Raw genomic sequence first — 21,738 nt, forward strand, 5'->3', positions numbered from 1 at the left:
AAACTCTAAAATTATACATTACATTTATACTTTCAACGGAAATTAAATTCCATATTTAGGCTCGAAGTCAGAGAATGGAGATTATCCTAAATCCCAAAGCGTGCTCTAAAACCACAAACTCCTGTTGTTGTCCTAAACCAAATACATAAGTTAATATAAATTGAAATATTTGTATTTAATCGCGGAATATTATTCCGTCAAAATTGCAAGTGGTGATTTTTTATTTCATTATTATAAAGTAATGAGATTTAAAGAATCCCATTGTTTGAAAATAAACACTTCCATTTTAGATTCTTAACCTAGTTTTAATATTTGGAAAATATACTTGTTTGAAATTGGTTAACACATTGCTTTAAATAACGAATTCAAATAACATTTATTGTCAACGTTTAATTATAAAGTAAGGTACTTTGATTATACTGGTCATTTTAAAATGCAATTTCTATGAAACTTAAAAATTACAGATTTTTAAGTATCAGTTAACCGGTGTCAACAAATTTTGTTTTTTATTGAACAGAACATTTTTTTTAAACGTAGTATAAATTAAATAAAATATTTTCTGTTTGCATATTGCTGTTAAGCAAAGCGTGGGAGTCCAGAGTTTTGGCTTGCCTATCCGTTGATTGTGCCCAGTTTGAACAGATTCTTTAAAAAAAATTAGGTAATTTTGACATTAAACTGTTATACTGTTTGACATTAAATTACCATTACTTTTGAAAAACCTAACCGATTTCAAAAAAATTTTTTTTGTTTTTTTTAGGTGCTCAAATACTATAAAAATATGCAAAAAAAAATATAACGTTCCATTTGAAAAACAAAAGTTGGATGCTGTATCTCGAGATACAGGGGTTTAAAAAAATGGCTCAATCACTGAAAATAAACTAGACTAAAAATGATTACATACGTGTTTTTTATTTTTTCGAAATTTCCCGCCGTTAAAAAAAAAAAGTGGGTGGAGCATATAACTGGTCACCCTGTATATATATATATTTATATATATAAAGAAACGTCCAAATTATGATTACGGAGATGTTTTGATACAATTGTGAGATAACAAGTTAATAACTTTAAAGACGCAATCAGACATGACGGCAATATGCTACAGTCGCAGTTCTACGGAGGCTGAGAGGTACTAGGGGATCTTAAATAATGCGGAGAAGGTCAGGATCTTCTGTGATTAGCAGGAGGTATTAAAAGGTTTTTTAGCTAAATCCAGCTGGAACTCTAAGCTGAAGGCAGAATACAGGAGACTTCTGGATCACCTTGCCCAGGCAATGGATGTATGGTTAGTCTATTTTGAGATTGAGAGTAACCAATGAGGTGGTAGAATTGTGACACCATTTTTTTTGTGGACCCGTAATTTCCTTGGCAATATCGAAACTTTACAGCGTTGAGACAGTAATTATTTTTGATCAAAAGAATCAAAATCAGAATAAAGGAGCCCTGGAATTCCAAGTGTCTCACAGCACCATCCAACAGAAGATCCTCCTCACCTTAGACCACCTTGTGTATACAGATATAATGATGGTAAATATCTACTCCGCCTGTTCTTACGACACGAAATAATTTATTATGAGTAGCACAATATAATTACACATTGTATATACTATAATGATGAAAAGAACCGTCTTTAATTAAATTTAATGGAAACTATAATAAAAGAATATTGTAGCTTTTATTTATTTGGCTTACTAAATAAAAGAATGAAAATTAATAAGCAAAGTAAAGGAATTTCAAAATTATGTTTGCGCCTCATTTTGATTATTTATGCAAATCATGTATTTTTTTACAGTTTTTTATGTTTTAAAAAAAGTGTAAATCCTCTACGACAAACATATTACACAACGGACACTAAATCAACGATTCAGGAAACATACAATTGTATTTGTAAATTCAACAAATCAGAATAGTAGTAATAGTAATAATAAAGTTTATTTAAATGAACAAAAAGTACAAGACAGAAGATTTTTGACAGAGACCAAAACAGTTTAATCGGCATGGTTTCTACCGTCTGCCGGAGTTTGAAACATACAGGGTGACCAAAGTTATATGCTCCACCCACTTTTTTTTTTAACGGCGGGAAATTTCAAAAAAATAAAAAACACGTATTTAATCATTTTTAGTCTAGTTTATTTTCAGTGATAGACCCATTTTTTTAAACCCCTGTATCTCGAGATACAGCATCCAACTTTTGTTTTTCAAATGGAACGTTATATTTTTTTTTGCATATTTTAATAGTATTTGAGCTCCTAAAATAAACAAAAAAAAAATTTTTGAAATCGGTTGGGTTATTCAAAAGTTATGGTAATTTAAAATATGAAAAATAAATTTCAGTTTATTGTCAAAATTAGGTTATTTTTTTTTTAAAGAATCTGTTCAAACTGGGCACAATCAACGGATAGGCAAGCCAAAACTCTGGGACTCCCACGCTTTGCTTGTAGCAGCACTTATGGTGGCGAAGTCATGATCCGGGCAGGCTAGAGTTATTCGACCCAAAACAGGGCTTCGGGCCAACGAAGTGTCCCGCAGAGCTTTCCCGGGCCAATAAATCTGCCGCTTCGTTTCCCTTAAGTCATGTATGACCAGGTATTCAAACCAGAAAGACCTTATTTTGGTTACTAATTTCCTTCAGGACACCCAGACAGTCCCAAACCAGCCTTGAGTTGACCTTGTAGGAACTAATAGCTCGTAGTGCAGCCTGACTATCCGAGAAAATTACGACCTTAGAATTAATAATTCCTCGCCCACTAATCACGGTAGCGCAGAACCTAATTGCAGCTAGCTCAACCTGAAAAACTGTAGCTAGTTTTCCTAGGCTAACCGAAAATAAAAAAGTAGTAACTGTGACGTTGATTATGTTGAAAATTCATCCACATGCACATTTTTATTTGTTAAAACCACTTTTTCGTACTGCAATGTCTTTAAATGCATATTTTTACTCAAAATCAAAAATCTATCCAAGTGCAGTACTTACTTTTAAAAGAAAAAGGGTGAGTGTAAAAAAAAAGATAAAAAAAAAGAACTTTACTAACAAACTAATAAAATAGAATGTTCATAACGATCTAAGTTGTCACCTAAAGTTAACTGTAAGCTATGGAGTATCCTGCTGAGTTCAAAGTAGCTGCCCTAATTTAATACTTTATACTGTCCCGTTTTATTTAATTCATTCCTACAATAAGAAGAAATAAAATTAATAAAAAAACATAAATAACTGAAGAAACGTTCCATTAAAGGCCGCCAATCAATAGATCGATATTGGACGTAATTTGTTTCCTTCTAAAATAAGAAGAAACAAACTGGTTCGAGGTCTACTGAAACAAGTTTGGTTTTTTTAAAGAAGAGTATGATGATTCGTAGAATTTCTTTCCAAGCTCCAGACTGAAGGCTTTCACTGTCTTCGTCTCGCAAGAATTGTAGCCACTCTTAGAAGCATTATGGCGTATAGGTTTTTGTAAGTATTTTTTTTCCATAAACTGCAAAAGTCAAAGAAAACGTTTTCAGAAATGCACAAAAAACGTTCATTAATGCATCCTGAAGGGGCTGTGTTAATGAAGTTCCAATTGCCCTCTAAAAAGAGGGAATTTTCTTTCAAGGTAGGTACATACTAACTAAGAAGGATGGCTCTAGAACAGAGCCACTTGGCAGGCGCCACGGTAGCCGAGCGGTTAGAGGCGAAACCTGCGAAGCTGATATCTATTGTGGTACTGGGTTCGATTCCCGGTCTGTAGGCGTTGGATTTTATTTAATGGTTAATAAAAAGAAATTTGCAGTAAAGTATGTTTGCTAGTCGCCTTCGTCCACGACACCTAATTGGTAGTTGGTCGTTAAGCCCCGCCTGAAAAAATAAGCGATTATTTTACTTTACTTTTCAGTGCCACTTGGGAGGATATTCTTTGGTTATCTCAAGAATAACCTCATTGAGGTTTCTAGAAGAGGTAGAAGTGGGCAAAAGTAGAATGGGAGAGCGTAGATGACGCTGAAATGCCGACGATCAGAAAAAAATGGAGGAATCTGTTGGAGATGGTCCAGATTTTTTTTAGGAATGGAGCGCCACAAGCAGACAGTACACCCACAATTGTTTAATTAAAGTTGTTGAAGCAATCTTCCAGGAAAATTGGGGAAAAAATAGCCCGTTTCGTACCGTTTGTGCCCAACGGCCATATTTTTAAAAAAAGGGTAACGAAAAGATACGTTACTGATGAATACGAGGTGCGGCTATTAAATAACGAGACTATTGGCTGTAAAACATTTTATTTTAAATTTATACATATTTAGTTATTATCACCTTCAATATACACCCCTCCCCTATCCCTACAACGCTCCATGCGAATTTACCATTGTTCGAAACCGTGCTGTAAGTCTTTTTCTGTGAGCTCCTGCATGACGCGTACCGCTTTTTCTTTCACAGCTTCAACGGCCTGAAATCGTGTTCCTTTTAATGCAGATTTGACTTTGGGGAACAGATAAAAGTCATATAGGGGTCAGGTCAGGCGAATAGGGCGGTTGGCCTAAAACTGGGATGTTGTACTTGGCTAGAAACGTCTTGACAGACAATGCAGTGTGAGCCGGCGAGTTGTCTTGATGATAGAGAACCCATGACTTGTTCTTTCACAAATCCTTTTGTTTTTTTCCTTACTCGTTCATAGAATTAAGCAAGCACCTCACGGTAGTAATGTTGATTAATTATAATTGATATTTTCATCCGTTTTGGACGTGGAAGGGCGGCCCGGGCGGTCACCATCTCCGACGTCTTCTCGGCCATCTTGGAAACGCTTGAACCACTCAAAAACTCACGCACATGATTAACATTCATCGCCATAAACTTCTTTTAATAAAAGATAAGCGGTTTTACCCAGTTTCATTTGAAATTTCACGACAATTCGTTGCTCTACTACATGTGTAGTATCATGTTTTCGGCAAAACGAAACTAACACCTCTTACACAAACGACGGTTCCGGTCTGACAGATTTCTCTACAAAACACGCGAGACGCTGCAATCGAAAGAGAAGGCTTTACGCTGCACAGCTGTCGGTCGTTAGGATTTGGCGCATGCATAGTTCTTCTGTAGCAGCATCAGTCTCGTTATTTAATAGCCACACCTTGTACTCGTACCCACAATGGAGCCCAGAATGTATTTTATATTTTAATAAAAAAAAATCATTAATGAATTCCTGCTTCCTCGGCTAGATGAATGTGCCATCAGTTAGAATGACCACAAGTCTACTCCGCAGTGTTGATAGATCAAACTGGCTGAATTTAGACCATCATTCCATTTATCATTTTGAAATACTAAATCCATCCGTCTCAGAGATAACCTAATAGAAAAAGGCAGGTTTTTTTCTATTCACTCGAGTTCTATGTATACAAATTGTAATAGATTACAAATGTTCTTTGGAGGACCCTTCTTCCAAGTGAGGGTAAAAAATTGAAATTTATTTCTGTCAGTTTTATGTGACAGTTAAACCAAATGTTTTTCACTCAATGGTTGACTCATAGGACGAAGGGTTCTTTTTAACACATAAAATTAGTTCTTTTACCAAATATTCTAACTTCTCTTCTAAACTAGCGACTTGATTTTTCTAAACAGGAATCTAAATAATACTTCGAAGATTTCAAGTAAAATTTGTGGAAAGCAAAGCAGTATACATTTTCTTTCATTTTCTATTACACATTTCATTATCTCTATTGAAAACATTTATTTGTTAAACAGGTGACTAGTTTTTCTTTTAGTAAGAAGAAATCAAATCTTGGAGCAATTATTATCGCTTTGAATCCAGATTTCCTCTATCTAGAAACTTCTGACACCATTTGGACGTATTAGTCAGTAAAGAGAGGACACAATCCGTAAATAAACTCGAGCGAGGTTCCTGCCCCAACGATCTCTACAGAAGTTAATGTGTCTTAAATTAAAAAAAAAAATCAAATAAACAATAATCCATTTACTGTGATTCATACCACAAGAAATTGACGGGTGAAATGCACAAAAATTCACTGTATCTGTTTTGGTTGCTTTTTCTTTAACTACCAGCTTCACAGATACAGCGATGAAGCTATGATAAGTCATTTGGGCTAGTTTTCTATGAGTAAGATATTTAGTTAAGTGAGATCAAATTAAGTGTAAGTTAGTTAGTAATTACAGTTCGTTAATTACAGTTAAGATGGAGTTTGTTTTTAATTACAATAATTTTCATTTCAAGTGACTGTATCTATTTTATTAGGACAACTCGTTTATAGCTGACAGTTTGTTAAATGAACTCGTTTAAATGTCAACTCGTGCCGAAATATTCCGCTTTCCGCAAAGGGAAAATTCACCCATTGGTGAAACTCCCAAAGAGGTATACAGTTCACTAATGTAAAATGGCTCTTACTTCATTTAGAAGATCCCGAGGCCACCTGCGCTTCAGACGTCTTGAAGTATTTCCAGGCAATGCAGTAAGTTGGTTGTGAGGTGATTGAAGTGTGGAATTTAATATAAAGTGTTCTTATAGCTTCTCAAACGTAAGGAACAAGGAAATCTCAGTGCAAGGTAGAGTTTGATACAAAGTAAGAAGCATTTGCGATTCGACGGAGTGTTTTTGACTGGAAGGATTGGATTTTATACGTAGATATTGGAAGCTTTGGCTGTGCCCCAAAGTTCCGTAAGGCAGGTTTCAGTATCATAGTGTAGATAAGTCGTTTATTCTGTAATGAGAGTTTAGATCGCATGTCGAGAAGTGAAAATACTATTTAAATTTAAATTTTGAAAAACTAGCGGCAAATAGAAAAGTAGGTTTACTTCATTTTACGCAAGAGGAATCGCAGAGTTTATCTCCGACCATAAAGGATATGTTATTCTCAAGTATCCGATGTTCTGTTATATTATTTAAAAAAATTAAATGCAATCGCTAAAAGCGGAGCGAATGTATATGTTGGAGAAATGGTAAATAGAGCGATAAGGTAAATGTAAAAGAATGTTTCAATAAAAAAAAACGGTTTGTCAGTTAGTCAGAGAGACAGCATGTGTCTGTAGAGCGTCTTCAACAGTGACAGCCAGCGTTTTGGGTATGAGAGGAACCCTTTAAATGGTTGCCTATTCGTTGCATAATGGATAAGTTATTAAATATTCCAGAATATGTTCTCTAGCAGGCAGAGCGAGTTTAGGGGTCCATCGATGCTTGCCTCCAGCATCTTCATTTTTTCGCCCCTCTCCTTTTAACATCATCTCTACCATACCTTCCAAATACATCGTTTTATCATATCAACCAACGTGCGTGCATACTTCATCTGAAAAGCAAATATGAAACATACAAACGCAACAAAGGGAGATAGAGATGAAAAAAATATGATTTGAATGAATAGAAATTGAAAAACACTGCTACCTGAAAAGTTTTACAAATAGTTTCATTACGCTTTAGATATTTTTACTGTCTTTTACTTATTTACAAAGTAAAAGACAGCATTGCAATCGTGCAGAATTTGGAATTTAAGTTCTCTCGAAAATATCAATTCCGAGGTCCCCCAACGCCGAAAAAGTGGTTTTTACAAATTATTCTCTCTTTTCTTTCTCTGAATTTAAAAATGGCGAAAGTCTCTGAATTCCTGTGGTAGTTTTATTTTGAATTTAAGAAGGGATAAACATTTTACCCCGTACTTCATACTCCTTGGTTGGCTGAATGTAAAGGACAGAAGGAAGTATTTCCTGGTCAACTTCCTGTACATGTTCTTCAGGAATCAACAACATAAATCAACACCCTTACTTGCAGAAGATCGATTAATTTGGTATTTTAAATTGAATACATGTGACAAGAATAGTAAACACCCAAAATGCCTACTAAATATACAAATAACAAACGTCTTTTGATTTAGGAGGCAGTGAAAATACACGTTAAAGTAAAAAAAAGAAGAAAAGAAGAACTAAAAAGGAAGTTCGCTTTCACCTTGCCTTCATACTCTTTCAGCAGCCAACTCCTGCAACACTAGGCAATAACTAACCTGGAAGCTCCCAGGATTCGCATAGAACTGGAATACTCTCCTACACAGCCACGGCCATGCTCAGATATATCGTTTCCCCTTTCTCTGAACAGCCTCTATCCTTTCAACTACTTTAACACCACAGGCAAAACAGATCTTCCCTATTTTTTTTCTCGCCGATAAACTCAAAAATATTTTCACGATACTACCTATCGTTTTCCACAGTCACACAACTTTACATAGACACTCTTGCTTTACATATATAATTCCAATTCGCCTGCATGCTTCCCCTGTATTAGTCGCTCCATTAGATTAAACCGTTTGATAAATATATTGATGCTATTACAATATAATGCAAGGAAACGGGAAACTTCTGCTATTTGGTAAGCAAATCTCCCTATTTTTTATGTTGCTATCATGGTAATCTAGGATAGTAAATTTTAGGTATAATCGCGAGCGATTCCTCCTTCAAATTTCTATTATTCTATTTTTCTTTGGTCTAAGACTTTTTTTTTTGGCATTGGCTTTCGCCATACAGCCAGCATCGTCTAGGTGCTTATCACTAGAATATCACTCACTCTCCATTCTTACTTATAAATACACACATTCATCCCTCTACTATATACAACTATTTACATACAAACTTACAACTAATGGATGGATCAGTACTCTATATTCCTGCCATCCTTATAGCTTAACCGAAATTAAAATCACGTAATCCTTCTAATAATTTTCTTCCATTCATTCTATAACTTTTAAATACATTCATATTTCTTTGTTAGTTCTGCTACAGATTTAAGCACATAGATGTTGGTGGAGAATATAATGTCTTCGTAGCGAAATGGTGCATCTAAATACCTGTATATGTCGTCAAACAGTCGTTTCCTTTCTACTACATAACGTGGACATATCATTATTATATGTTTGAAATCCTCCTCCTCGTTGCAATCTACGCAAAGAGGAGAGAGGACCTTTTTGTTGATCCTGTGAAGATACAATCCGCACACAGCGTGGTTCGCTCTGAGCCTGCTCAGTCTACGACTTAATAGAGTAATAAGTCCTTTTTTTAAAAAAGCTAGAGTGCTCACTATTTACATTACCGCAGGTTACTAATTCAATTTTCATTAAACTTATAATTTGTACCAAAAGTTTAATGAAAAGCACTTATATTCGGCCAATTTTCTTTAAATATGGAATTGAAGATCCATATTTAACGCTTGAAAAATGGAAAGCACATTCAAACAGTCGAATTTAAAAAAAAGAAAAGAAAAGGTTTTTATGGACTTAAAAGAACTCAAAAATAAAATGTCCGCTAGCAACTCGACGTCGATAATTTAACCCTTTCACAATGCTTTCTCTTACTCAGTAACTACAGGTGACACTCAGGATACAGGAAATATGAAATGTATTCACTGCAAGCCTAAACAGATATAATAATTATTCACAATGTCTTCGCCAAATCCAGAATATCTTCAGAAATGTATAAATAAAAGAACCCAGCTAGTCGAGACAGGTGTACTCTGGTTCGACCAAAGTATTACTAGATAAACTTATTATTTGGTTCAACCAGACGTAATAAAATAGCCTTTTATATATATGTATACGAGGTGTGTTCAAAAAGTAACGGGAATTTTCGTTTTTTGAAAAAAATATTTATTTATTCATCTACATTAATATTGTCGCCTTCAAAGTAGTCCCCTTCGCATACAATACACTTGTGCCAGCGCTTTTTCCAATCCTCGAAACACTTCTGAAACTCGATCTTTGTGATAGCTTTCAGCTCTTTCAGCGATTCGCTTTTAATGTCATCTATGCTTGTAAAACGACGGCCTTTTAATCTTCTCTTTATGTTTGGAAATAGAAAAAAGTCACATGGAGCCATGTCTGGCGAATATGGAGGCTGGGGCATCGTTAAAGTTTTGTTTTTGGCCAAAAATTCACGAACAAGCAATGAAGTGTGTGAGCAGGTGCATTATCGTGGTGCAAAATCCATGAATTGTTTTGCCACAAATCCGGGCGTTTTTTTCCGATTGCTTCACGCAAACGGCGTTGAACTTGTAGGTAGTACTCCTTATTGATTGTTTGACCTTGTGGCAAGAATTCATGATGCACTATGCCATTAAAATCGAAGAACACAGTGAGCATAACCTTCACATTCGACCGCACTTGTCGAGCCTTTTTCGGTCTTGGCGATCCAGAATGCCTCCACTGGGACGATTGAGCCTTAGTTTCGACATCATATCCGTAAACCCATGTTTCGTCACCTGTTATAACACGTTTCAGTAGATCCGCATCGTTGTCGACTTCATTGACTGACTCTTGAGCAACTTCCATTCTCCGCTGTTTTTGTTCGAAATTCAACAATTTTGGAACAAATTTTGCTGCCACACGTTTCATACCCAAAACATCCGAAAAAATTTCATGGCATGAGCCAATTGATATGGCAACATCATCAGCGACTTCTCTGATTGTGATTCGGCGATCGTTCATAACCATTTCTTTCACTTTTTTCACGTTTTCATCGGTTGTTGATGTGCTTGGACGTCCAGGTCGTTCGTCATCTTCAACGTTTTCGCGGCCATCTTGGAAACGCTTATACCACTCGTAAATCCTTGTTTTACTCATAGCAGACTCACCATATGCCTTTATTAACATTTCACACACTTTATTTCATTTTTTACGCAAAATTTAATACAAATTCTTTGATCCATTTTTTTTAACAAACAAAAATCGCCAAGCTCGAAAAACACGTCTTACCTTAACGGCTGCCACTTAAGAAGTAAACAATGAATATTACTGAAAATTTTATCGTACTTCAGGGGCATGTGTACCAACATAATAAAAAAAAAAATTTTACAATCAGACTCTCCAAACCCGCGAAATTTAAAAATTCCCGTTACTTTTTGAACACACCTCGTATAAAGCCAATTTATTTATTTTATCATTATTTCTTCGCAATAAAAATAAATCCATTAAAACTTGCTACTATGTTTAGAAATCCACGTTCATCAAGAATACAAAAAAAAAAAATAGAATTAATAATAAACTTAAACTCATAAAATTTTTCTATAATAAATTACTTGAGAAAAGAAATAAGTAACACAAGAAGAAAAGTAATGCTGCAGTTACCTGCAATGGTTAGAGCCGTGCGCTGGCAGTAAAGCCAGAGATGTGAGGCTACAGGAAAAAAACTTTTCCAGCCAAAGTACGCTTACTTAAAATATAACACTACTATAAAGCTTTCCATAAAAAGGGCGGAGTTTTCAAAAAAATAAATAAATAAGATAGAGAAAGAAAGGCCCTTTTTAGAAATAAGGGTTTCCTAGTAAAATAAAATAAAAATGAGATTTTTTATGTGCATTTTCTTTAGTTTGGTAAATAATTGCTTTTTTTTTTATTCCTAGTTAAGACACAAGATGGGGCATTTTATTTAACTGGTAACTTAATAATCAAATGGAATAATCGAATTTAAATTAGCTGTGGAAGGAAGCTCCGCTGTTTTTCCGATCTCATTCTACTTCGAGTAGAATTAAGAAAGAGGACTCTGAAGATGAAAGAGAAACAGTATAGCTTTCGTGCTCGCAACTAGTTTTGCAGGGTTTAACTTCCAACTCCAAAATAGGTGGCTAGACAGGGAATTAAAGCTGACCCTCATATTATTAAAATTTTACCAGTTAAGTAAAAAAAAAGGAGCTACTCGTTGGACTCAAACTGGAGGGCATATCCCGTAGTTTGAGCTAATATTACTGCATCAAACCATCATCCAAGACAATCCTGTGCGAATCACAAATTTCCACATCACCCGACTGCTGGAATAGAGAAGTGCACGGTAACTTCTAAGTACTATAATTGTCTTTGTAGATCCATCAGAAGACTTACTGTTTCTTAGGTGAAACTCAGGTTAAAACGAGCGTATTTGGGAATATTTAATTTCAATTTGTGTAAAAATGCGAACTGGATTTCTGAATCGTTTCCTCTATCCAAAAAAAAGACTATGTGGCATACCTTTTCTCTCTATTATCTTCATCGAAGTAGCCCACTTCTCTCAAAATGGAAGAGAAAATGATTATCAAATGAGAATGATAAATAGAAAAGCAAAACCCTGTTTAAGCTGCCAGCAGTTTGTTTACGGACAATCAAGTTGTTATAGCTGCTGAAGATGAGGATGACCTTTCATGATGAGGAAGCTGTTCACAACCTACTCAGTATTAGGATTTAAAGTCGATAAGTCTAAAAAGCAGGACGGCTTTTTTCTGACCATGATTGAAGATGATTGGTATTTGCATTTGTGGTACCAAGTTAAAGTTCCTGGATTTCAGCAGCTGGGACTGCAGAATTGGTAACCAAATTCTGAAAAATTGGCACTTTGGAGAAAATTAATCCAGTTGGATATTAAAAGATAAGAATCCATACAAAAGATCGGCGATCAAGAAAGAAGAAGCTGTAGAGTCTCCAAGTTCTTAATTCGGAAATCTGAAGAGACTTGTAATGGAACGTTCCTCGTGATGCGAATGAGTAGGAAGAGATTGGTCTAAGAAGTTGATTAATTTCATCGTTTAGAGATAGGAAAAGGATGGGAAGCTCTATGGCAACTTGAATGAAGAGTTTGACGACGGGTATGACAGCAAGAGCCTCGTCAAGAAGGAATTGAGATATCATTCCTTACGCGACAAAAATAATTTCTATTTCAGTCAAAATTTGCCCATAATCTTTATTAATTACAGAAGCAAACATTGTCTTAGCTGTCGTAAACTAGAATTTTTCCTTTCTCCCTCTAAGAACCTCAGAGGAGATAAAGTATTCATCAACCTCAGCCAAAGTATACACTAAGCAAATTAACTGCACGATTTCACAAATCAACCAATCAATACTCAATATTATCATTAATATTAACGCTGAGTAATCTATATTACAGATAAATAACGCGTACTGGCCATATCTCACGGAAATGGTACTATGAAGATTCGTAGATAATATTTTTCTTATACTAAAATAATTAATTTGCTGTGAATGAATCAAATATCTACCTCTAAAACGTCAATTTACCAAATTACCTTCCAAGTTTTAGTAAATATTTTATTAAGTATAATTATTTGAAGCGTACAATAAAATTATTCCGTTTTATCAGATCAAAAAACTCGGCTAACTTAAGTTCTATCAATCCCTGAACTTCCTTCAATAAGTGCTCTCGAAACAAAGCTCGAAACTAAAAGTGATGAGCCTAAACTTGGTAAAAAAAAGTCTTCTTACACTTCCAATCGATTCATAGTACTTACTTCTTCTTCTACTTCTTAATGTTCTTCTTCTTCTTAAGGTCCCCGATGGGAGGTTGATTACCATAGTAGTTTTACTTATTACATTGCTAGGTTAACCACCACTAGTTTACAACTTGACAGAAAACTAACCTGGACAACCCTACATCAGCTGCATACAAGTTATAGAACGTTGGGCAAATGGGTGGCGAATTATAAAATGAACCTTAAGAAATGCCAGCATGCCACCAACGTTTACTCATCGGCGAGGCTCTTGTCCTTCTGCCTTCTTCTTGGTGCGCTACTTTGGGCTCTTTATGCACTCGGAACCCACACATTAGACCTAAAAGACAAGCAATGACAAAACGTGCAAAACTGCTTAACAGACTAATTGGACCACGCTCCCAAATTGCCCATAGAACTCAAACGCTTAATATACAACACTATCCTCAAATATATGTGGACATATGGACTGTACAGATATTCTAATCAAAACTCTTCACGACGACCTCAACATCTCTTTCGTTCAACAACTCTACAAGATGAAATACTTACTGCCCTGAGACTATCTTGGGGATTCAGTTTCTCTTCTTCAGCTCTACACGCACCATCTACATCTTCACCACTCACATTTAATGCTTTCATTTGGAAGAGAAGTATGTGGTTATTTTTTGCCATTTTTAAGGCATTAATGAAGAAGTTCTTCATCAGAATTGCAAAAGAAAGTCATTTTGGTATGTCGCGACAGGTTTTATTCATGCCTGAGCTACTACAACTAAAACAAAAGAAAAAGATGGCACGTAGCAAGGAATCAAATATAAAGAGAACTCATGTTAGTAAGCAGTAAGGTCCTGGTAGAAGGCAACGTGTTCTAAGAGATGGAAGCGAGGGCGCACGCCTCTGCAAGACCAAGGAGGTGACTCGAGTTAAACGCTATACCACGTGAAGATGTGGAGGGAGTGCAAGGCTGCAGAGTCAGTAGTGTTGTTTATCGCGTGTGCAACAGCCGGCTATTTCCCTCCACTCCGCAGCGACTGCAACAACAACAACAACGCAGAACGCCGGTAGTCAAGTCTGACCTCGTGGCTAAACACTCTCTCCACAACCAAAGCCTGGAACTCTTTTCTATTTCTTAGTTCCTGGTGTCTATCTCTACTTCGCCCACTCTTGCTTACCTCCCTGCCGTCATTCCATTTGGGTTCTTTCTGCTATCGAGTCTGTCCCAACCTGGAAGACAGCAAAAAATTTAACGACCACAATTCTTTTTTGCATTTCCTTTTTGCTCGTACGTCGTTAACACTACTTATTGCCATTTTTTGCTTATAGACATTAAGTGTAAAATTATTGTTAGAATTACTTTCTTCTTTACTGAATCTAATATTTAATTTTTAAAAATTGTTTCAAATGCAACTCTTCAACTTGTTCAATTTTAAACATCTTCTCGGAAAACTTTAAAGAACTTATCGGCCGCCTGGGAGATGGTTCGGCATTATCTTGGTTGTCAGCCTTACATCAATAAAAAATTTTAAAAAAGTAAAAGTAAAGTCACGCCTTTTTTTCAGGCTGGCTTTACCAACCAACTTCCGGAATAGGTATCCCAGAACGAGACGCTTATCAAACTTATTTAACCATAAATTCCTCATATTAACCATTAAATAAAATCAAACTAAGAACCACAATACATCTGAGCTTTATGGGACTCGCCTCGAACCGGCGTTGAACATCTATAATATTAATTTTGTTAGTACAAGAAAATGAAATTGCGTAAAACTGTACTAAAAGAAAAGTCGAGAAGTTATCAATTTCATGAAGCTTAAGAAAGAAATGCAAATCCCTGAATGACTTGACAACTACTTAAAACTGCAAAACGTTTATTCAAAATCTTTAAATAAATTAATAACTTTAATAAAATTATACAAAAGAGTTCTTAGACAAGTATGAAAACGTTTAGCTATCATAACAAGAGTTCTTTAGTTATTAATTATAAAAGCTACTTTTGATCAAAGAATGGCACTAAATTAGGGCTTTTATTTATTATAGAATTTTAGGTTTACTGTATTCTACGGCTAATTTGGGTTACATTGTAAATATTCTCCTTTTAGAATTTAAACCAACATAATTAAACAATTTTGTGTTTAAAATATAAGATTTACTTGTAATAAAGTAATTGCCTATTTTTTTCAGGCTGGCTTTACGTCCAACTACCAAATTAGGTGTCGTGGACGTAGGCGACTAGCAAAACATACTTTACTGAAAATTTCTTTTATTAACCCTTTAAATAAAATCCAAGGCCTAAAGACCGGGAATCGAACCCAGTACCACAATAAATAGCTTCGCAGGTCTCGCCTCTTAACCGCTCGGCTACCGTGACGCCTAGATTTACTAACTACTATTTACTATTTTAAAATTTAAAAAAAAAAAAAAATCTAGTGAACATATCGTAAGTCTTTCTCTTCCAGCTACTGTCAGACCAACTAACGTTCTACAAATTAGGAATATTTTGGCCAGAATTTGATAAACATCAACATTACAGTTTGTAAAAAAAACGTACATTACCCTGAAATGTAATCTTACAGGAAATAATCAGGGAAGTCTTCACCAAATACTAACGAATTTTTAAAGAAAAATAATGAGAGTCAAAGCCATACAAATCTATGTGTCCATTAGTATTCGCCAAGAATAATCTAGGATTCATTTTTGTGTAAGAGTGAATCCATCAGGACATCCTTTACAGGAGAAAAGAATTGATTTTTCCGGAATAAATGTTTTAACTCTACATGTATGCACTTACTGCATCAAGTTTATAGTAAATTGAGCGGTTATTTTTGAAAGTGGTATAAGTCCATTTTTCCATGTATCGAGATATTTAAGGTTTTGCATTTGAATTAATTTAAAAATATAAATAAAAAAATAACTGAAGTAGCAATAATCAAAAATAATTGCAATAAGAAAGTTGTTTTAATTATAATTATTAGAAATGGACTTATTCCACTTTCAAAAATATATTTTTGTGATAACATTTTATAGTCAAAATTCTTTTGTTGACTTTATAAAAAAAATCGTACTCCATTGAATGTATGATTATAAATATGGAAAGAATGTGTCTATATCTTACTGAAATTATGAGGGTCGTTTGAAAAGTCCGTACAAAGTCAGAGAGATAGCACCACTGGCGCGTATCGAGGTTATGTTTAGTTAGTAGCATCTCTTGGAAGAACACACACCAAGTTTCAGCCAGATCGGTCTATTTCTTTGTGTTTGGCATTCGTTTGAATCGAGGAAGTCGAGTGATTTTCAAAAAATGGACGAAAAAGAATTTCGTGTGTTGATTAAACACTACTTTATGAAAGGCAAAACGCCTCAGGAGACTAAAGAGAAGCTTGATAAACATTATGGTGTCTCTGCACCTTCGATTAGAACAGTTTATAAGTGGTTTCAAAATTTTCGGAGTGACCATATGGGCACAGGTGACGCTGAACGTTCTGGACGCCCTGTTGAGGTTACTACTCCAGAAATCATTGATAAAATCCATGATATGGTGATGGATGACAGAAGAGTGAAGGTGCGTGAGATTGCTAGTGCTGTGGACATCTCGAATGAACGGGTACATAATATTTTGCATCAACATTTGGACATGACAAAGCTATCCGCAAGATGGGTGCCGCGATTGCTCACGCTTGACCAAAAACGAAATCGTGTAAAGTGTTGCAAGGACGGTTTGCAGCTGTTCCAGAAGAATCCGCAGGACTTTAAGCGTCGTTTCGTCACTGTGGATGAAACATGGATACATCACTACACTCCTGAGACCAAAGAACAATCTAAACAATGGGTTACCAAGGGGGAATCTGCGCCAAAAAAGGCGAAGACCGTTCCTTCGGCCGGAAAGATTATGGCGACTGTCTTTTGGGATTCGCAAGGAATAATCCTCATCGACTATCTGGAAAAGGGTAAAACTATTACAGGTGCATATTATTCATCGTTATTGGACCGTTTGAAAACCGAGCTGCAAGAAAAACGCCCACGATTGGCCCACAAAAAAGTCCTTTTCTATTACGACAACGCACCAGCTCACACCTCAGCAGTTGTGGTCGCAAAATTAATGGAAATAGGGTTCCAACTCGTTTCACATCCCCCCTATTCTCCAGACTTGGCTCCCTCGGACTACTATTTGTTCCCCAATATAAAGAAATGGCTGGCGGGAAAAAGATTTTATTCAAACGAGGAGGTGATTGGAGAAACGAATGGCTATTTTTCAGACTTGGACAAATCCTATTATTCGGAAGGGATCAACAAACTAGAGCAGCGTTGGACTCATTAACTCATTTTTTTTTAAATTGGACTTATACCACTTTCAAAAATAACAGCTCAATTGTTGAAGCTATTTTTTTTTAAAAAAAAAAATTGAAAAAGTTATTCATTAAAGTGGTTGGTCAGGCTCAAAACCTTATTGTGGCTACCTCAGTTGGCACAAAAGCGAAATACCAAATTTCAGCATGCTGCGATTGTTCAGTTTTGAGTTAGGGCGAAACCAGACATACCTATGTACAGACACATGATTTTGTAAAACCATTTTTTCGAGACTAAGAGGACACCCAAAACCGATATATCGGTTGAAAACTTAAAAATGGAAACTATGCAACAAACTAATCAATCAAAAACTGTGCAGTCAGTGTAATTTATTAGTGAATACGTACTTTCTGTAATTAATGCAGTAAAGATTAATGCACCACACCGGAATTCAGTTAATTAAAATGCCGTTAGTCTTAAATTAATCAATTGTGCAAATTTATTCGCATGAGTTGCATACCATATATGGCGGCAACGTAGAAACTTGGCATCCATTTTATGCTGGTACGTAGTGGCAAGTTACTTAAATGTTGTATCATTTTCTAGTCTATTGAAGTAACTCTCAATGAACGAAAATGGTTCCGCTGTTAACTATTCTTGAAATAATGCAATCGTTGCACATTATTAAATTGGATTATGTTCAGCTAGTTTCAGTCTGTCTACATAATTATTGTTAAATATATCCAAGACGGAATATTTAGTGTCTTCAACGTTCCTCTAGGTACATTTTAAATTTGCGAGGTCCCCTTTATCCTCACTAGCGTTTATATACGATTCGTGACAGACAAAATTTAACATTTCCTTCTTTACACTCGTGTAAGGTTGGCTACTGCAAACCGTAACCAAAAGGTTCCCTTTTTCTCAGTACTGAATAGTATGGGAAGTATTCCAAAAATATAAATCTTCGTTTTAAGATTTTTTTTGTCTAGGCAAGCTCCCGGACAATACGGTCTCCGCTCAAGGGAGGTTGCAACGGTGTCAACAACTCTGTAACCCTGATGTACAGCTCAACAGCTGTACTGTTCACTGCTAGCCGCCTGTATGGACAAAGGGAATAGAACTAAGCGGGGCAGCCATACATTCGAATCTTTATCGCATCCAATCCATCCTTCGTACCCTAGTCAACGCTCCTTTCTACGTCTATAATCACTTCTTATCCACAATAACCTTAAAATCCCCTTCGTCACTGTCCACGCCAAATCCCTTTACCTCAAATTCCCATTCCCAACAATCCTCTCACAAGAATCCTTTAGTACAATCCTTTTCAACCTCCCTTCCAACTAATCCTTCTCGACAATTGAAGCGTCTGTGGCCACGCTACCAACCACGAATGTAGCGTCGACTATCTAGTCGTGAATCTCCTGCTATTATGGGCATTTTACGACTGCTATCGCTGGATGGCCGCCGTTCACGTCCGGGCTTGTTGGCCAAGCCTATCAAGACACTCATTTATGGATTATCAGTTATATTTATTGCATTGATTTCTGTGCAGCTATAAAAATATAAATAAACGTTTAAACAAAAAAATAGTTACCGCACTTAGTGGATATTTATGAATATTTTTATGATTTTTTAAGAATTTTATTACATAATTTTATTAAAGGCACATTTTGGTATTTCAGATTTAAAGTACCTAAAAACATGTACCAATTTCGGTATTTTAAAAAATAAGTGCTGTTACTTAATTTGGTTTAAGGTTTTCATAAAGGCAAGACCTGCTATAAATTAAATTAAGTAAATATTAAGATGATTACTATATCTTTTATAAATGAAGTAAAATTAAAATATTTATGTTTTTTAGTTCGACCGATGATTGTGTTAAAGGAAAATCAACTCAAGAAGGAATATTAATTGTGATTAATACGTGGAAATGGAGTGGATGGATTTGAATTCTTTAGATAAAATTTAAAACATTTTCAATAAAACTTCTTTAGCAACGGAACAATGCAAAATGATTTTGATGTGAAATAAAATGAGCGTATAAATAAAACAACATAAAAACATTTGTAATTAACAAATCTACATTATCCAATACCAATTATATCAAAATCAATTTAAGTGGGCAAAATTAAAAACCAAGAGATTATAGAATTGAATGTATCCACGGCACCATCATCAATTACGATAAGATTTTAGGGGTGAGAAACATTAAAGTGTTAATAAAATAGGGCTCTTTTTTTAATATCAAGGAATTAAAATTGGTAAAATTGTTATTGGAAAAAAAAGTCAGAATAATTTTGATTTTTCTAAGATATTTCCTTAACTTTTCAAAATATAAGATAAACTAATGAAATAAAATTCATTTTCAGTTAGAATAAAGTTCGATTAATTTCTATATAAAACCAGATATACTGTCCAAAAGTTTTGGATTTCCAAAAAAATTCTGTAGTGCTCAAAAAAATTAATGAAGACCACCACTAATTAATTAACATTACAGTCACATATGTATGATTATCTCTCAATTTTGGAAAGTGCGAAAGATTCCTGCCTTTTATTAAAAAAAAAAAAAAAAGCACAATTTTCAAACCGGCTTAATTTGCATTAATGAAAGTTGAATGGGGCAGAAAATGAGAAATACGTCTCCAAACGATTTCACTGTTCAGATGATTTAAGACAGAATAATCCAAAGCAAGAATAGAAATTACCGAGTCCTCGGTAAATCCGTCAAAAAAGGTAAAGTCAAAACTTATATTACAAATTGGAAAGAATTCATTTTGAGAGTTCATTAAGAGAAACAAAATTTCTTTTACTTCAAACATGAAATGATGGTAACATTTCTAGCTTACTAAAATAAATTAATTAATCACTTTCCTACCTGGAGGACAAACACATTCGGGTGTTTCGTTCGGATATGAATCCCTCTTAATACGTTGGTATAATGGTACACCGTGGATAGTCTCCGCAGCAATAGTAGTTCTAGTCAGCTGATGCATTTTATTTTCCAATGTTTCAATTCTTGTTTCCAATATAACGGTCCGGTAGGCTAGCAGGCCAATACCGAGTAGACAGAAAATGATCAAAGTTAAGACGGCTGCTAACAGGCAGGGAGACGATTTACGTCCCCCTGTGTCTGCTACAATACCACCGTCATCTGCGCCCATGGCCACTGAATCTTCTTTAAAGATTTAATAATTTTTGTACCCGGATTTTTGTCCAAGTCCACTTGTTTAAAATTTATTAGTAAATTTTGGACAAAGAAAAACAAAGATTATTTTTAAAAAAAAATTTACAAAATTTTCTTTATAAATCGCACAATTTTGTTCTGATAATCAACTTAAAACAAATAAAAAAAAACGTAAACTAACTGATCAAAAAAAACAACTTCCGTTTCAAAATTCTTATTTACAAAAAATAAAAATATATATCTCCACTGAAGGAGGAAGGACTATGTTGAAACAATAAAAAAAAAAAAAGAATATGGAATACAAAAAAAAAAATAATCACGAATCACATGACAGACGACGTATGTTGAACGAACGAGCACGGAGTCCGGCGAACATCAACAAAACCATGTACGAACTTCCTTTTCAGCGAGAACCAAACGCACGTTACAAAGGTTCGGCTTTGACTGATCAAGTACGTTGCTATCCCCACCACATTCCTGACGCCACCCGTCCGCCAGTGCTCCCTTGCGAGTCCCCCTTCGGAGAAAAAAAATGTACTGCTTGCTGCACTCTCCGTCGGTCGGTCTGTCTGTACGTACGTTCGTTCGTCCCTTCGCATTCATCCAAAACCTTCCCGTAGCTTTTCCGTTTACCCTTTTAGATAACTTCTTTATATATATATATATTTATATTCCTGCTCTCTACAACACTATCATCCTGTCTCCACTTGTACGCCCCCATGTAACGTCACTACATAACGTAATGTCCACTTTGCCGAAAAAAAGGTGCACCATCCTCACCAAGTGAAGGAAAAACCTTAATAAATTTTTCTGTTCATCGTGCCTTTAATTTAAACAATCTGAACAATTGATTGTAATTCGTGGGTAAAAGCGATGTTAACACCTCCATTACTTTCTTTTGGTCACTTACGAACCATTTCTTTAGATTGCAAGAACTTTCCAAAGCCATTCTTTGATCCTCTGATTGTAGGGTGCAGAGGGACATGTCCAGGTTTATCCTGTGTGGAGATTTGAGAGAAAGTAGAAGAGACGGCGCTACAATTATTGAATACAGATTCAATGATA

The 21,738-nt window shown here is 35.3% G+C and overlaps 1 protein-coding gene across 17 annotated transcripts in view; it reads right to left on the reverse strand.

Annotated features, from left to right (window-relative positions):
• LOC141458826 (uncharacterized) overlaps window positions 1–21,152 on the reverse strand; it is a 559,501-nt gene extending 538,349 nt beyond the window's left edge. For 14 of the 17 annotated variants that reach the window (XM_074137348.1, XM_074137347.1, XM_074137342.1 and 11 more), the window contains exon 1: window positions 20,365–21,139. In XM_074137348.1, coding sequence (XP_073993449.1) covers window positions 20,365–20,650 — 286 coding nt within the window. In that variant the 5' untranslated portion in view covers window positions 20,651–21,139. Of the gene's footprint in view, window positions 1–20,364 lie in introns of all 17 variants that reach the window. The other 3 variants (XM_074137345.1, XM_074137340.1, XM_074137352.1) reach the window with 3 other exon arrangements.
• Window positions 21,153–21,738: the final 586 nt, after the last annotated feature.

Source organism: Rhodnius prolixus, unplaced genomic scaffold (genome assembly GCF_049639745.1).
Source record: "Rhodnius prolixus isolate KJV_2025 unplaced genomic scaffold, Rpr scaffold_5, whole genome shotgun sequence".
Taxonomy (NCBI): Eukaryota; Metazoa; Arthropoda; class Insecta; order Hemiptera; family Reduviidae; genus Rhodnius; species Rhodnius prolixus.